At 29.8% G+C, this 18616-nt stretch overlaps 2 protein-coding genes across 2 annotated transcripts; one reads left to right on the top strand and one right to left on the bottom strand.

The window, feature by feature from the left end:
- The first annotated feature begins 9530 nt into the window (after window positions 1–9530).
- Window positions 9531–11823, top strand: LOC107005749 (indole-3-acetic acid-amido synthetase GH3.6). The gene is made up of 3 exons (XM_015204404.2): window positions 9531–9923; window positions 10004–10935; window positions 11016–11823. Exons 1-3 carry the CDS (start codon window positions 9613–9615, stop codon window positions 11600–11602), a joined length of 1830 nt encoding a protein of 609 aa, XP_015059890.1. The 5' UTR covers window positions 9531–9612; the 3' UTR covers window positions 11603–11823.
- A 4805-nt stretch (window positions 11824–16628) lies between these two features.
- Window positions 16629–17956, bottom strand: LOC107005311 (chlorophyllase-2, chloroplastic-like). Its single transcript, XM_015203873.2, has 3 exons — window positions 17640–17956; window positions 17342–17558; window positions 16629–17258 (listed from the first exon to the last, which is right to left on the bottom strand). The coding sequence occupies exons 1-3, from the start codon at window positions 17874–17876 to the stop codon at window positions 16753–16755; spliced, it is 960 nt and encodes a 319-aa protein (XP_015059359.1). The 5' UTR covers window positions 17877–17956; the 3' UTR covers window positions 16629–16752.
- Between the last annotated feature and the right edge of the window lie 660 nt (window positions 17957–18616).

Here is an 18616-nt window from a genome sequence, read left to right as displayed (position 1 = left end):
GGGCATATAATGTTCAATTCCACAATGAGGGAAAATAGAGAATAGATAGGGGGAGGTTAATTAGTAGGGGCCAAAGAGTTTAGTTGAATAATGAACTGAATTATGCAAGTTGTCTTACTAGTACTCTTTATGGGGGTTTTATAGACAAGAAGACATGTGATGACACTTGCTCTTTTATGTTTGGGCTTGTAAAGTTGGTAATAAGTGGAGCCTTAATTCTTTTATTTTTTTTCAACCAACAGTTTACCTATTGCTAAATAATTCAAGAAGTTGTCTAGAGACTTAGAATTATTTCCAACAATATATACCACTAATTAAATTACTATTTAACTATTCAGACAAAAAAAAAAAAAAAAGAAGAAAGAATTATTATCCATATGTGTCTCCGTACTTTGAATTGACAATCAAGACATTTCAAATCATATTTATATATATATTAGGTATTTATTTGATGTCCGTATCGTACATGATCTTAGATAGAAGATGGAGGATATATATATTATGTAGGAGATTAGCTAGTTAGTTAAGGCGTTGTCTCGCTTATTCCTCTTTACTATTATATGTACTATTAGTTGTGTTACTCTTGTAGTTTCTTTGTTGTTTTATACTTTGATTATTGTTATACCTGTTTATGACACTATTACTTAGGATGATTTTTCAGGTTTTCTATTGTATTTTTGCTCTGACTGTCTTCATTTCTGTCATGTCTTTCTCTAGATCTTTGGATCGATTTTTTCTTGAGTGGAGGGTCTATTGAAATACAACGTCTCTACCTCTAAGATAATAATAAGATTTGTGTATATTCTATATATCCTATTTTATAGAATTACACTTAATATGTTAGTTGTTGTAGCGAAGTAATTTTCTACCTATACTAGTTAGTCCAATTGAATGTCCCTATATTATATGTATAATTTAGTGAGTATTTTTTGTGAAGTGGTGTTGAATTACATTGCTTGGTGGCAAAGTGTTTGGGCCTCAAAATATGGCAAACCATTTAAGGCAACACTAAAGAAACACATAGTGTCATGAGACATATCTGCCTATTTTTGTCTGACATTTATTTGGCAGCTTTATTTTTTCTTAGTTTCAAGTTCAACTTCTGCATGAATATGTTCCCCACATTGCATGGTCCATTGCCTATTTCCAAATATCCATCTCTTTCCTATACTAATTTTTCAAGAACAAAATGAACTTAAATAGAGCATTGCCCCATGCAGAAAAATAAAAAAATCATTAAGAAAAAGTTAGCACAAGTATTTGCCTCCCCCCCTTAATTTTATTATTTTTTGTTCAAGTCCTTTTAGGACAGAGCTAGCTTATTGATTGTAGATTTAGTTGAACCCTGTAATTTTGATTCAAACCTCATTCTGTGTTGAGAAATTCATCTAATATAACTAATTTAAAATTAATAAAAAAATTCAATCATACACTTTAAATTCTGACTCCATCGTTACCGAGTCTTGTTACTTCAATCATCTTGTGCAAAAAGGCTTCTTTTTAAAGTACTTTGGTGGTCTAGGGGTGTTTGCTTTCCCAATGGACCCACTAGCCCTCCTAAAGGGGAGACATGAAAAATGGGCTAAAAGGTTTTTTTATCTCTATGAACCAATTAATTTGGATTGGTCTTAAATTCTATTGGCCAACATCTTTAGCCTACAATTCATCATGGATTAGAGAGCACAAATTAGAGTTTTACATGAAAAGTGGGAATCTAAGTTTAGAAAGATAGTGATTAGGAATGGACAGTAGGATGATTTAATATTACTATAAAAAATCCAAGTCATGTCTCTTCATTATCTTGTATTTATTATAAATATATATCATTGTAATCTATTTTACTAAAAAAAGTTTAGAAAAAGGAAAAATTATTCCAACTCTATTTGATCTTTCTTGTCAAATTTTCTCCTTTTTTTTAGATTAATGTTTATCCTCTCCTACATGCTACCTAGGTCATAGCAATCAAACATAGGGAGTAGTATTAACATGCTACATGACATATATTTTTTAAATTTATCTAAAAGAATAGTATCATATTTTTATTTAAAACTTTATATTATTCAATGATCGATGATTTATAATTAGATTAATTTTATTTCTTATTTTGCATTTAACATTATGGTGGGAGAGTTAGAGACCAATTGCAAGTTTTATTCTATTCAATAACTTTCATTTATATATTTATATTACCACAACCCTTGCTAGGGTGTGCGGTCGAATGTTTTTATTAAAAAATTACTTGGTTATCTATTGAATATTAGTTTTTAAAATTTGGTTATTAGATAAATCGATAATTTATTAAGATTATAGTGATATACTACTTTTACTTATATATAAATATTAAATATTAAACTCAATATCTTATTAGTTATTGTCTTTAATTACCTTTTAGCCTTTGATTCACAATTCATATTAATTTTGAGTTCGCAATTTCACATTATACTAAACATCAAAACATAAAGTAAGAACCCGACTCCTTTTAGTTTCTCTTTGTATTAGTTATTATTAGTTCTAGTTTTATGAGCAAGTTACATTATTATTTTGTCGCGACAAATTTGTTAAAAAAATCATATATTTGTTTTATAAACATTTTTTTATTAGTTAAATTGAAAACTGTTATGAATCAAAATCGATTAAAGTTTTATTAATTTAACATACTTAAAATTGAAAATCTAATAAATTAAATAAGTAATATACAAATATCAAATCAAATTGAATCAATCGATACGAACCCTAATCATCAAAGTCCCACTTACGATCACATCATAACCTATGATGGTTAGTGGCTACAGTGAGGTACTAAGAGTGACAGAATAATTGAAAGAAAAGTAGTTCTATTTGAAAGTCATAGCAATAAAGAACAAACAGTGTCCCTCATATATATATATATTTGACAACCGACAATTCTATACAGAAAAAGGATAAAAGAATAGACCTCAACACTACTGTTAGAAAGTTTGCGAAATTAACGACAAATAAAATTTCATATTTAAACAACAAAAAGTCATATTGATTACTCATTTCATTAGGAGTTAACAACAACAAATAATAAGAAAGTTTAATTAATTAAAACCTATTTAATAAGAGATTTGATGAATGTTATCATAAATTTTAGTGAAAAAAGATAAATATACTCCTGAATTATGGTAAATGGTATATATATACACTTTCATATTTTTGAGACTTTAAAAATTAAAGTACGTATGCCCTTCACTCTAATGAAAGACTAAATAGGGGTACGTGTCGTAATCTTATCTGTCGGATTGGTGGATAAGATCATAACACGTATATGTCCGTTAGTATAAAAGATATATATGCTTTAATTTTTGAATGACAGAAACCCTAATATATCAAAGACGGAATATATCTGTAAATCATAATAATTTAGATATACATTTGTTCTTTTTCTTTTACATTTTATAATTAATTTCATATTTTGTAGTAGTGCAATTCGTTGTGGATAAACACATAGAAAAATAAGAGAGAATCCCACCCTAGCTAGGCACCAATAAAAAGGGGTATAGTCACCATTATCCATAAAAACAAAAGGCAAAACGAAAAGAAAGGTGAGGATATTTGATTTAATGGTTCATACTTTCGATTAGCAATTTGATTTAATGGTTCACACTGTTTAATTAGTGGTTGAATTCCTTTGTTTCCTCGTTTTATATACCTTTTTTATTATTATTAAATTGCATCATATGAAAGCTTTTATATGCATGATGTAATTATGAAATGACCTTGATTTAAAAATAATGAATAAATTAGAGGGGTGCGGAAATCAGTTTAATTGAAAATTTTTATTTATTTATGAAAAATTATGTGAATAAATAAATATATTAATTAATTAGTTAGCATAACAAAGTTTAATTAAAATACTATTCGCCAATAATTTACCATTATAATATCCTAGCCCACGTTCATAATTTGGGTCTAATTAATGGTTTAAATTCAGAATTTGTATAATTTGGTTCCTAATTAGAATTTATATATATACCTACCCTAAGATGTATATAACTATCCTAACGATACATTTGATTTATATAAGTTCTCAAAAATTCCTAATATGTAAATACATAACTTGTATATGATATATTGACAATGAATTATACAAACAGAAATACCCATAGCAAACAGTTAGGCAAATTGTAACTAAGAAGACTCATATTAAGTTTAATCTCTTTGTTATTTTATGGAATTTCTTTTTTATTTATTGTTATTGAATTATTGAGTTGACAGTTTTCAAAAGATTTTGTAATAAATAATAATCCGGTTATGGATTTCATTTTTAATTACGATTAATAATTTAGCCAATAGTATAATAAAATTACTTTATTCTTAATTATCTGAATTAACCTATACGTACCTAGTTAAAACCTTGAACCTCAAAGATAAAATTTAAATAAATTTCTTCCCCCTCCCCCCACAACCCCACAACACGCACACACATATTTATTAAAGACTTTATTAGTGTGTAAATAAGATTTGTGTAGATCTGAATCTATAAAAGTCAATAAAAGTACTAATTAATCTTAAATAATTAATCATGGTTTAAGGAAAATAATGTCACAGTATTTAAGCAGGATCCTGACTTAACGATGCAGCAATTACTCCTTTAAGTACTAAAGGTAAATAGTAAATGAAATTTATATGACTTTGTTAATCAATGATATAGTTGTAATGGAAACATAAATTGAGGGACCACATAATTGGTCTGCTAAGTAACAATCAAGCAATACATATGTGAAATTAGGTCTTAGGCCTAACTCACACCCCAAAAGCTAGCTCAAAGGGAGGAGGATTGCCCAAGCCTTATAAGGAGTCCACCCATATCATTAATCACCGATGTGGGACTTTTGTCATTCTTTAACACCCCACCTCACGCCCAGTGCTTAGCATCTGGTGCGTGGGCAATTTTGATTTTGGGGACCCCAACATCGGGTGAGACGGGCCCTGCTCTGATACCATGTGAAATTAGGTCTTAGGCCTAACTCACACCCCAAAAGCTAGCTCAAAGGGAGGAGGATTGCCCAAGCCTTATAAGGAGTCCACCCATATCATTAATCACCGATGTGGGACTTTTGTCATTCTTTAACAACATATTATATCCGGTCTATTTAGCTCTCTCGGTATAGAGTCATTTTATTATAGAATATTTTTTTTTTTAATGTAAAATTTTTCGGTTTGAATTTAAATTTAATAAACCTCTAATACGAGTATCAAACATTGCGTGGAAAATCAAAAAATAAAAAACTCTTTTACAAGTCGTTTAGGTATGTTGTTGGTGACAAAGTGAATTATTTATGTATTAATTAAATTAGTATTATGTTAGGTAACATTTTAGCTGTTATTTGAAAAATTCAGCACATAAAATTTTATGTTTTATTACTAAATTAATTACAATCCATTATAATTAATAAATATGTATATGTTAGGAGAGAATAGAGAATATATGTATTATTTTTTAGGAGTCGAAAATGAAATAAGCACATGAATACCTAAATCTTACCTAAGTTTGTGTATAATTAATTATTGCAACCATAATCAGTAACTAAACAATCCCTTTAAGGTTGAGTTGCTATTAATCACAAGGGTAAAATATTACATAACCACAATCAGTAACTAAACAACCCCTTTAATCAGTAACTAAATAACCCCTTTAAGGTTTTGAGTTGCTATTAATCACAAGGGTAAAATATTACATTTTTATCTTACTCCCAAATCAATAATAATTATAAAGAGCTGTTTTAGAAATTTGTATAGATCATTTATTAAAATAATAATAATAATATACTCAGTGGTGTAGAGGCGAATTTATAGGGAAAACTAAAGACTAATTCCCGCTAGATACATTTCCAATACACTCATGTTCTAGAAATATTAAATTTTTCATTGCAATGATAAAATATTACAAGTGAAATCGGAAAAAATAGATATATACATACATTAACTTAACCATAAGAATAGAAAAAATATTTTCAATAGGCCATTGTTCTAAAAAAAGCATTTTAAGGCAAATACATTTATAATTAGTTTATTCTTTTTTTTTTTTGTTAAACTATGCTTATTTTAGCTAAAATTTATTGGAGTAAAACATAAATTAAAATAGTTGGGAAGTATAGTACGTAATTTCTAGGTGTTAGTTGTGTGCGGTTCATTTAATTTGCTCGTGCGCCAACATCTTCTCCAAACATGTAGTTTCTTATAATAGCTACACTACTTTGAATCATATATAGATCATATAAGCAGGTTAAATTGAATTTAAACGAAATAAAATAAATTATATTTCTAATAAATGATTTGTTCAAAAGTTAGTTGAATTTAAATGAAATAAGGTAAACAATGTATCATAATTCAATCTATTCAACTTTTAATTTTTATTTCCCTTATTTGTTCTTTTAAAAATAAGCAAGGTAAATTCATATTAAAATGCTAGAGAATTAAGATCGACTTAGTTAAATATAAAAAGTTTGACGCACAATAAGTCAATAATATATGTGTAATGCTTTAGTATTGTTAAGAATTCAACCCTTTATAAGTATGTTAAGATTACTATCTTATGTGTCACGTAATCATTTCGATTGTTTCTACGTATATAAACTATCTCTCTTCAAATATATAACAATATTTTGAATCTAATGAATTAATTGAGATTCTTTCATTCTTAATAAGAAGTTAGCCTATTTAGAGCGATGCCACTCCTCTCGAAATTGTGGGAAAATCCTAATAAAAGGACAATATCTCAAGAGTTGAGAAAGAAGTCAACTGTCAAGGATTTGCATTACTGTCCTTGTCTCCCTCTTATACATACAAAAAAATTGTATCATATGGTAATTAAAATATGGTAACGTATTTATCTACACATTCTTCTGTTTTTGTATATATAATATAAAACATTCCCCAAAAATCCTCGACTCACATACTCACGTTGTCACCAACACCAAGCACTAAGCTCCCCACTTGAGTGTGGTCCTACTTGCTTTATTTTGGTGCACCCCCTTCTCTTTGACTTCCAATTTTATTTTATTAAAAAAACTTCCCTCACCACTGGCATTTCCAATGAAAATAAATGTGAAGTTGTAATCAATTAATACTCCTATCTATATTTCATTAATTATTGGTCATGTAAGCTTGTCCATTTACCTGTGAGCTTTAACGTTTAATCAAATGTTTTGTGTTCGAGTTTATTTAGGCATGACATTACTTTTATTAGAGAATGATTTACCTTAAATATAAAATTTTCTAATCAAAGTCAAGATATAATTGAATGTCAGTGTAGGTACCAGATCGTAAGTGAAAAAAAAAAGGTTAGAAGACTTACATGGTCAACTAGGGGAGGGATGCATGTTGTGGCAATGATATTGAAGCAAATTAAACACACATGAATATTTAAAACTAGGAGACGGATGTTTCAGCAAGGACATATTGACATGGGAAAAAATATAGTATAGTTTTAAAATTATTTTTTATAACAAACTAAGAATTCAACTTAAATTATCATAAAATTTTGGGGTTCTTACTAAGAATACTTTTATAAGGGTATAGTCACCGAATAGTGACGTACACAACAATTTTCAAATATTTGAAAAAGTGATAAGAAGAATAATTAAAGACAAAATTTGTGATATTATTATTAAAGAACTTTGAACTAATTTTTATTATTCATGGCAACATTACTTTTTAAGAAATATAATTATAAGGGATTATTCTTTCACTCATTAAAACATGAAAATATGTTTTACGCTTACATTAAACAAATAATTAAGTTATATAAATTGAAACAAACTTACCACCAACTAAATCCAAATCTATCTAATTTCTATTAGCAGTCTCTTTCATTATGATGCACAGTCAAACAAGGTTAGGTTATAATTTCTAATATCTTTCTTTTTTGGCCTAACCCTCATGTATTTTATTTACTCCATTCACCTTTATTTTCACGATACACATGTATATATCGATTAAAAATAAATTTATTTAACTATTTATACCAAAATTCCGCTGGATCCTTCCAAAGTCTTTATTCTCTATATATATGCGTGTTATATGTAATGTTACAAAAAAAATATATATATCATTTTATTATGATTATAAATATATTGTTGCGTATACAATAGAATTTAAACAACGTAAAGCAACAAGAGAGAGGTGTTTGAGTAAGAAACTAGTACCCTAAAAAACCACATGCATTCACTCTCTAACACGTGTATGTTGTCCCTTTGCATAGCCATCTTCCACCATTTACTCAAATGGAAAAAATTGGAATTTCTCCGTTCACTTTAATTTGTTTTCAATTCGAATAATGTATTTATCTACTTTAAATGTCCCACGTTTAATTCTAAAGATAATGCAAGTGATTAGAGGCAAGGAGAATCTTGTGAAAAGTTAAAAATGTTATATAGTATTATGGGTGAGAACCAATATGCTATTCACTTTTTAACTTACTAAAGTAATTGGGACACAAATAACGAATCCATTTGTAGTCAAAAGATTCAATTATCTAATTGAATTAAAATATAGTTAAGCTAATGTTAATTAGATACCTTGTTAGCGATAAATATCATTAATTACATCGATCGTACGGATGAAAAGGACTTTCAATGAAAGTATTAATTTATTTCTGGTGAAATTATTTTACAGAATTAAAATAAATAATTAAGTTATAAGATTGAGATACTTATAAATTATAATTAAAGAAAAGAAGTTTAGTACATAATTAGTACCTGTTAGTTTTTACACTTAAAACTTTCTATGATAAAATATATTTTCCTTAATGAGAACATTTTCTATAACATTTCAAAGAAGCCAAAAGCAGAAAATTACATTATCAGTAAAAAAAAAATAAACATTTAACACGATTCTAAGTTGTATAATGTTTTCGATTATATTTTAACAAATTTTGCTTCAAATCAAATAAAGAAGGTTTATTTTCCCACCTAATTCGTAATCAAACAAACTATTCTCTTTCTTGAAATATTAGAGACTCTTTTTCTGATTAAACTTCTATTAATGGAATGAATAAATCATCCTTTCCAATTTCTTTAGTTGTCATGTCAATAAAAGGAACATTAAACCCCAAATATAATGAGTTTAATTATCAACTTTGCAACATCCCTAACCACCTATTGTGATAGAATTTTTTTTTCTTTCTAATTATATGTATAAGTTACGTGAGAATCTATGTATTATTTTATACATGATAAAAGGTAGAATAACAAATCCTTGCATAGGTGATATGAGTTACTCATAATTAATCTTTACATTACTAAATATCTGCGCATTCAAATACCTATCTCCTGAAAGATAATTTCTCATATTCAGCACCTCACTTTTCAAAAATAAGGACTTTTTAGAAAGAAAAAAAAAACAAACATTTTCAGGAACAAGCTTTTAGTCGGAATCCAATACGGATAACGGGGAAAAAGAAAAATTTTCTTTTAAAAAGCAATATAGTTTTTGGAAGAGAGCTCAGTGTGACCAAAAAACTTTCTCTATATAAAGCCCTCTCTGATTCATCAACCCCCACACCAAAAAATCAGTTTCCCTCTGATAACAACTCTTGCCTAAAGCCATCCTATACTCTTTTTCTCTTTAGTCATTACATTATTAACAATGCCTGAGGCACCAAAGAATTCCCCTATTGTTGCTGAAGAAAACAAGAAAACTCTTCATTTCATTGAAGATGTTACCACCAAAGCTGATGAGGTCCAAAAGAGAGTCCTTGCTGAAATACTTTCTCGAAATGCCAACGTTGAGTACTTGAAACGCTATGCTGATCTTAATGGCAATACTGATAGAGAGACTTTCAAAAAAGTTATGCCTGTCATCAGTTATGAAGATATTCAGCATGATATCAACCGCATTGCGAGTGGTGATAAATCTCCTATCTTGTGCTCCCAACCTGTCTCTGAATTCTTGACAAGGTTGGAATGTTGTCTATTTTTACATACTTTTTGTTTTTCACGGTAAATGTAAATGAGATTATTTTTTTTGTAATACGCAGTTCTGGTACGTCAGGAGGGGAGAGGAAATTGATGCCAACAACAGAGGAAGAGCTTGGAAGACGATCGTTGCTTTATAGTCTTCTGATGCCTGTGATGAGTCATTTTGTTCCAGATTTGGAGACGGGCAAAGGAATGTACTTTCTGTTTGTAAAATCTGAATCTAAGACCCCGGGAGGACTATTAGCTCGTCCTGTTTTAACAAGTTATTACAAGAGCCCTCATTTTAAAAACAGACGTCCTGACCCTTACACAAACTACACTAGCCCAAATGAAACTATTCTCTGCCCTGATTCATACCAGAGCATGTATTCCCAAATGCTCTGTGGACTCAGCCAAAATGCACAAGTCCTTCGTGTTGGCGCGGTTTTTGCCTCTGGCTTCATCCGCGCCATCCGCTTCTTAGAGAAGCACTGGTCCCTTCTTTGTACTGATATTCGATCCGGTATCATGAATACTGAATTGATTACTGATTCATCAGTCAGAGAGGCTGTGATGAAAATACTTAAACCAGATCCTGATTTGGCTGATTTTATTGAGGCTGAATGTAGCAAAAAATCATGGCAAGGGATTATTACTAGGCTGTGGCCTAATACTAAGTATGTTGATGTTATTGTGACCGGAACGATGTCGCAGTATATACCAACTCTTGATTATTATAGCAATGGACTACCTCTTGTTTGCACTATGTATGCTTCCTCTGAATGCTATTTTGGTGTCAATCTTAACCCCCTTTGCAAGCCTGAAGATGTCGCCTACACCCTTATTCCGACTATGTGTTACTTTGAGTTCTTGCCAATTCATAGGAATAATGGTGTCATGGATTCTATCTCCGCGCCCAAATCACTCAATGAGAAAGAACAACAGACATTGGTGGATTTAGTTGATGTCAAGATTGGTCAAGAGTACGAGCTTGTTGTCACCACATATGCTGGTAAATATATGTGATACTACTTTATTTTGTTGCACATTTTAGCAAAGCAGAGTTTAATTAATATTGATTGTCGATTTCAGGACTCTATCGATACAGGGTTGGTGATGTGCTACGAGTTGCTGGATTCAAAAACAAGGCGCCTCAATTCAACTTCATTTGCAGGAAAAACGTAGTTTTGAGCATTGATTCCGACAAGACTGATGAAGTTGAGCTACAAAATGCCATGAAAAATGCAGTGAGCCACTTGATGCCATTTGATGCTCATGTCACAGAGTACACTAGCTACGCGGACACAACCACAATTCCAGGCCACTACGTCTTATTCTGGGAAGTGAACGTGAATGGCTCAACCCCGGTCCACCCATCTGTCTTTGAAGACTGTTGTCTCACAATTGAAGAGTCCTTAAACAGCGTCTATCGCCAAGGTCGTGCCTCTGACAAATCTATAGGCCCTCTTGAGATCAGGATTGTGGAAGTTGGTACATTTGATAAGCTCATGGACTACGCCATAAGCTTAGGTGCTTCAATAAATCAGTACAAGACACCGCGATGTGTGAAATTTGCACCCATTATTGAACTACTGAATTCACGAGTCATGTCCAAATACTTTAGCCCTAAATGCCCAAAATGGACTCCTGGACACAAGCAATGGAACAACATGAACTGACTGGCTAGCTAATTTCTCTGCTGACAGCTTCATCATAAGTCCAAGAAAGAACAAAATTAAAGTGAACATGTATCATTTGGGATCAATTTTAGTATTAGTCATTATATTAATTAAGAAAACATCCTACCTAGGCTAATTTTGTTCACTTCCCTCAAAACCACCACAAAATTTTGTGTGTGTGTTGTTACTTTTCCTTAATTAAAATCTCTTCTTGGAATTTTCATCTCTTTTCGTAAATTCTATCCCTATTTTAAAGAATTGCAAATGGATTACATTTAATGGATTTCCAGAAGAAAAATATTGTCCATTGAACTATCTATCTTGAACCAACTACGAGTAATAGTTGTTAAGTCGGGCCGGAGCTACATAGAGCCAAGATGATACATTGTTTATATATATGTTGAATTGGTAAAGTTGCTATCATGTGACCGTGATGAATTGGTAAGCCTTGAAAATAGTCTCTGACAGAAATGCAAGGTAAAATTGCATACAATATGCCCTTATGGCCTAGCCCTTTCCCAGACCTTGTGCATAGCAGAAATTTTAATGTACCGGACTGTCTCTTTTAATATATATATGTTGAACCGCTAATTGTTTATTTGTGTGTTGGTTTTTGAAATAGAAAATTCTGATTCCACCGTTAATCGCTGGTAGCATTATTTTCAAGGAAAAGTGGACTTACTTTATGTATATTTTAGTTTATCAGTGACTTAATTAATTAAGTAATCTTAATCCTCGTGGAATTAACTAAACTGAAAGGCCTAAAGCTTTACAAAACGCCAGTCGATTTCTCCCGTAAAGTAGATTGGTCGAAAAAAAGCTTTTCCTTAGGAAATGGCGGACCTACACTTTATAGTGAGATTGTTGACTAATTGAAATTTTTTTTCCCATTACTTATTTTTCACGGACTACTAGTATTATGTTTGACGTAATCGATAAAGTTATTGCTATATAATTAATAACTCATGAGTTTGAATTGTAAAAGTAATCTTTTATGAAATACAGGATAAAATTGAGTTTCAGCCCTTTCTTGAATCATATTGAAAGCTTAATGTACTAGATTTGCGAGTGGTCTATCTTTATCTTACTTGAACGAAGAAATACATAACTTTTCTTTTTTAACCAATAAAAGAATTGCTCATGCCCAACTAGAGCAAACATGAAGCCCAAACGTGAATGAAACTTCATTAACTCAACCCAAAAAGTTAGATCAAGAGGGAAAGATTGTCCAAATCCATTTAATATATGGACTTTAGAAAATCCTTTCCTCTAAAGCTAACTTATAAAGAAGTATTGCCCAAATCATTATAAACAAACCACTAATCTATTTTTCAATCAGTGTGGGACATTTACCCACTCTAAAAGATGTAACTTTACTAGAAACCTTTTAAGGAAACTAGGGTAATTAATTATTAGGATTGAAGGAATCTTTAGGTTCTTAATTAGAGTTTAAGATCAATGCCCAAAGTACATTGTGCTCAATTATTGCATTTTCACATTTCTTATGCATTTGATATCAACTCTACTTGAGTCATCATATTTACCACGACCATCTAACATGTAATTGAAGTTGTAACTTGTATGTAATAGTCCATTATTAAACAAGATTTATTTATTTTTACAAAGAGGGACCTTTCTATACTTTTACTTAAATCCCTATTGTTTCTAAGTTTTTTTTTTTTTTTTTCATTTGGACGCACACTACAAAAAAGAACAGATTTTGTTGTCCAACTTTGAAATAAATTGATGAGTAAATTGGTTCTAAGTATGAATTCTTTATTCACTTTTTAAAAATACTTGAAAAAACTAGAAAGTCTAACAGTTATTTTAGAGAATATAATCCATGAAGTAGATTTAGGATATATTCAAGGACTCCTTATTTATTAAACTATTCTTTTTTAATTATTAACTTTTCTAATAATCTTACCACATATTTTAGGCCTTATTAATTATCAAATTTCCTAGTATCCTTTACCATATAATTTCCTTTTACCATATATGTTATGCTTTTAACATATTATGGTTGAGAATTAGTAAACTCTGTAATACAGATTACATAATTATCCGGAGTAGAAACAAGAAAAATTAAATTAAATTTATTTCTTTATTTTTCCTTCTGACTTATAAGTTAAAAATTTTCACACAAACATCCAAAATTATATGTCTCTAAATCTTACTTTATATTATAATAAATAAATGAACTAGGTATTATAGTTATTCTACTATCCAAGAAGAATTTCGGAGAAAGGATTTGACATACACACTTATAATAAATATTTTTATTTTTTATGATAACGAGTTCTCGACTAATAATTTTTTTTTATTAATTCTATAAATTAAAAAAATGTTACCATTAATATTTTATAGAATAAAATTAATTTAAAGTTATTCAAACTAAAGAGAAAGAGGGAGGATATATAATATTAAAAAAAAAAGATTCAACAATATTCTAAATTGTACCCATATCAATATTGAATGAACGACAATAAGACAATTTTTTCAAGAAAACAAAATAACTTCAACATATCAATAAAGCAAACAACATGATAATAAAGATAGATTAACGATATGAAATATAAAAATACTGAATGTGCAACTAACATAATTTGCACTTATTGATGAAAAAAAAACACTATCACCCACTAACTTAAAATCTTGAATCTGTCTCAATCTATTTTGCAGCACTAGTAACAGAATTTTCTTGAGAAACCAGAGTCTCGGGATTGACGATACTCACTTGTCACCATCACCATTGTTGCTATTATCATCATTGTTATTGTTATTGTTATTATCTGGAAGTTGAAAAAACAGGTAAAAATGAGATCCATCTGTTACCCCATAATCCACAATGGAAATTTCGTCGTCATTCAACATGATAGAATCTCCATGTCCCGTATCCAACATGAGAATCAAACGATTCTCTGGAAGATTTTCTTGATTACTTATTTCTTTTTTCAAATCCGCCACAGATGCATCTTTGGCTACTCGAATGTGAAATAGTGTACCTGTTAATATTTGTATTACTAAATTCATTTTCTTTCAAAGGGGGTTGGATATTCAGCTTCAGAATAAAAACGGTTAAAGCACCTTATTAAAACAAAGTGTCCACAACAATGTGAGCCATATTTTTCATACACTCAAGAAAAAAAAATAGAGAACACTTTTTTTGTGGGAGAAGAAATTATGATTGAGCAAGTTACATAAGGACTATGGGTTTATTTATAGATGCCTAATAATAATGTTAATACCATAATTTTATTCACAACAAGGAATGTAAATACCATATAATTAAGTGAATTATTTTTCATGTGAATTTTGAAATCACAAGTCTAAGGACTAGATTTGGTTTAAAATGAATTATTTATGTATTTTCCTAAAATGCTTAAGTCCAATTATGATATTTAAAATTATAATTCGAATTCTTTTTTGGTTCTAGGTGATTTATTGACCAGATTTGGTTCTAATTGAATTATTCATGTATTTTCCTAAAATGCTTAAAGTCTAATTATTATTTTTGAAATTATAATTCGAAAAACAGATTTGATTCTAGATGAATTACTATTTAACTATCTATTTGCCTATTTATATTATTATAAAAGAATTAATTATTTATATTGAATAACTTTTATATTAATGTGCTCTAATCATATTTCTAATTAAACATACTAAAATATTCTTTAAATATTGAATGTCTTTTATACCCTTAATAAGCTCTAATCCTATTATCTTATTAAGCATACTTCTTTAATACAAAACTTATTTGATATACATAACAAATATTATTTTTGACAAGTTGAAACTTCAAAAACATTAGTTACAAAGAATCGAATTCTTGGTGCATTACACCAATTGTGGAGAACATGAGTGATTATCATATATTATTATAAGTGGGAAGCTTCTAACCTCAAAGTTGAATTATAATTTTATCCTTATTTTACTTCTAAAATAAATTAATATTAATATCTATTTAATTAATTAAATATTAAGTAAAAGTTATATTTAAATTTATGCATCAAATAAGATCTTAATGCATCTTATATTCATGTACTAATTAAATGTAGATAATGAAGAGTCTAATAACTTTTCAATTTTAATTTGTAAGATAAGTGGGGGTAATGAAGAGTCTATCAAACACACTCACACCACATTATATATATTCCTTGTTTTATTCAAGTTTGTATTCATCTTGCATTCTACAGTAGGTTAGTCTACATTCCTTGTAAAATTTTCATTACCAGTTTGTAATTATAAGAATTCTTACTATTTTTATTTATTTGTATTCTTTAAAATTTCATGCATATTCATCTTCTTTTTTTGAGAAATATGTAAATTATGATAGTTACAAGATGAATATATTTCAATATGAAGTCGTAAGTAAATATTTATTTTTCACATCTCCATCGTTTTGAGTTTTTAAATATAACTTAGTTGATTATTATATTTTTGTATTCATCCTTTCTTTTATTTTTAGGATATATATAGTAAAGCTAATCACATTTTGTATTTATCATTAATTATTTTGAGGGTAAACATGTTAAATCCCATATAATAATAATTATGTCTTTTTCATTGTTTGATAATTATTTATCTTTTTAAACCAACATATTTGTACTTTTTCTTTTTTATATGTAATTTCAAATGTTTAAAAAATTCATGCACTTAACTGTTATAGAGAGGTACAAAATAAGTGCAAAAGTAGTAAAAATAAAATAAAAAATAATGTATAGTAAAAAATGACTAAATGATACATTGAATAATATTGTTTTAGAATTCATTTTTATATATATATATATGGAGGTTTGAGACGTTTGTTTCTTAGCAAGATATATAGTATGAGGTACTCGATAGATCATTGCTTTACAAATATGTATCAGAGACATTCGATCATTGAACTTGAAAGGGGTGAATAAAGAGTTGGTTAAACATATAAATATATATATATTTGCTCAACATGTTAATGTATGAGCATCGACATGTTGGTTTCACACAAGCATTTATCTATTCCAAGTGAAAATATAGAAATGAATTAAAAGGATAAAAAACAAACAAACAATCATTTTTATTCAATAGACTCAATACAAATATATAATTAATGCAAACATCAATTATTATGAGGTAGTACTGAGTGATGTGTTATTTATTTGATGATCTTACTCTTCGATCGATATAACAGGATCAAGTTTAATAGGACAACGAATACCAGGCGATTCAATAATATTAATTAAATCATCCGCTTGACCTTCCAAATAAGCCTTGAAAAATGCCACAAAAAGTCCTCCTATAGTCCTTCTTAGATCGTGCTTTGTTTCTTTTTTCCCTTTTTTCTTCATAATTCCCATCATTTTTTCCCCTTCATCCAACATATCAGTATGGCCATAATTCTTCGCCAAGAAATAGTAACAAGGGGGTTTACTCTCGTTGAAAAATTCAGCATGATTCACCCCGTTTGGTGCATCGGGTGGACACACACCATAGGCTCGTTTATTAGACAAGCCGGTACCAATTACAGCTACAGGGACTGAGTGATTGAAACTGTAAGGAATATACTGGAGAATGTTGGAAGAGCAGAAACAAGACGAGCCTTTAGCAACTGGATCAATTCCCAGGAGTGCTGAGATTTTGAGAGGGGGTTGTTTTTGTTTTCGGGTTTCACTTCCTAACAGAATTTGATGTAAATATGAAAGTCAAATTACGTACATATCATATAAGATAAAAGAGCGAATTAATAGGTTCAGGTACCTGAAGTGATGATGGATTCGCCCTTGCTACCTCCTGATCCATAGGCTAAAGCTAAGGCGAAGGCTGTTTTACCTCCTCTGCTGTGGCCTGACACCGCGACTTTCTGGATGTCTGGAAAAACTTTCTCTGGCAGGACAGAGTTGAGCTTCTTAGCTGATAACCACTCTGCTATTTTTTTTGCTGTTTTTACTTCGCATCGAGATGTCATTAGAGAGAACTGCAAAAATGAATTAATTTTGATTGATGAATGAAATACAGAGTGAGTGAGTTTGTTGCTGTACGTATGTATGTGTATTACCTTAGGAGCAACGGCGATATATTGATGGGAAGAAATATGTAGGAGGAGGGACTTGTAAGAGTCGGGTTGGAGACGGAATCCATGGAAAAATAGTAGAATGGGATAGGAACCTTCAGTAGTAGGTGAAAATACTAATAATGGACATGGCAAGGAAGAGCTCTTAACGTTGATGATCTTAACAACTTCATCTCCTACTTCGAAATCTAATGCTATACCATCATCCCTTACCTTCTCCATCACTTGTTTATGCTAATCTACATGATATTTTTTGTTCAACAATTTCCACTTTTATTTCCTTCTTCTGGTGAATGAGACAATAAAACTGAAACTTCTTGCTTTCTTCTTCTTTTGTTTTCCTTTAGGGAAAAGCAAAGAGTGCTTCTTTGTTTTATTTAACGTTGCCTCAGCTCTCAATAATGAGGGATGTGGTGGAGTAGAAAATACTCCTTTCATTCTGCGTTTGAGTTTCTTGGTTACGGAGTGGTTTTTGTTATGGTACGATAAATCCCAATGTGGGATTTAGTTCGGATTCAATCTGGGTTGCTTTTGTAATAGAATGTAGGTCGTCTTTTGTTATCTCGGGCTGCAACAGGGTTTGAAAAACCAAACAATCACAAAAGACAGTAGACTCTTAAACTCTATCTATATGTGAAGTCTGTTACTCAATATGAATGTCAGAACAAGACCCACGACATCTCAAGATAACTGACTAGAAAATAAATATGAAGACCCCAAAATGCAAGGAGGATCACTCAAGCTATTTGACTGCAAAAACAGACTCATCAACTCTATCTATCATTTAGGTTTCTTGTTCATAAATTACTCATTAATCAATGATACATTTTTCTTAAGTTAAACACTTAAATTATATTTCAACTATTATAACCCTAAGTCCGAGTCCATTAAAATAATCCATTACTTTAGCTTTCATACCTACCATACCCCATATAACAAATTATTGGTAAAAGTCAAATATA

The sequence above is a fragment of the Solanum pennellii genome, chromosome 12, assembly GCF_001406875.1.
Source record: "Solanum pennellii chromosome 12, SPENNV200".
Classification (NCBI taxonomy): Eukaryota; Viridiplantae; Streptophyta; class Magnoliopsida; order Solanales; family Solanaceae; genus Solanum; species Solanum pennellii.
The sequence above is the reverse complement of the archived record's forward strand: the minus strand, read 5'-3'. Positions and strand labels throughout refer to the sequence as shown.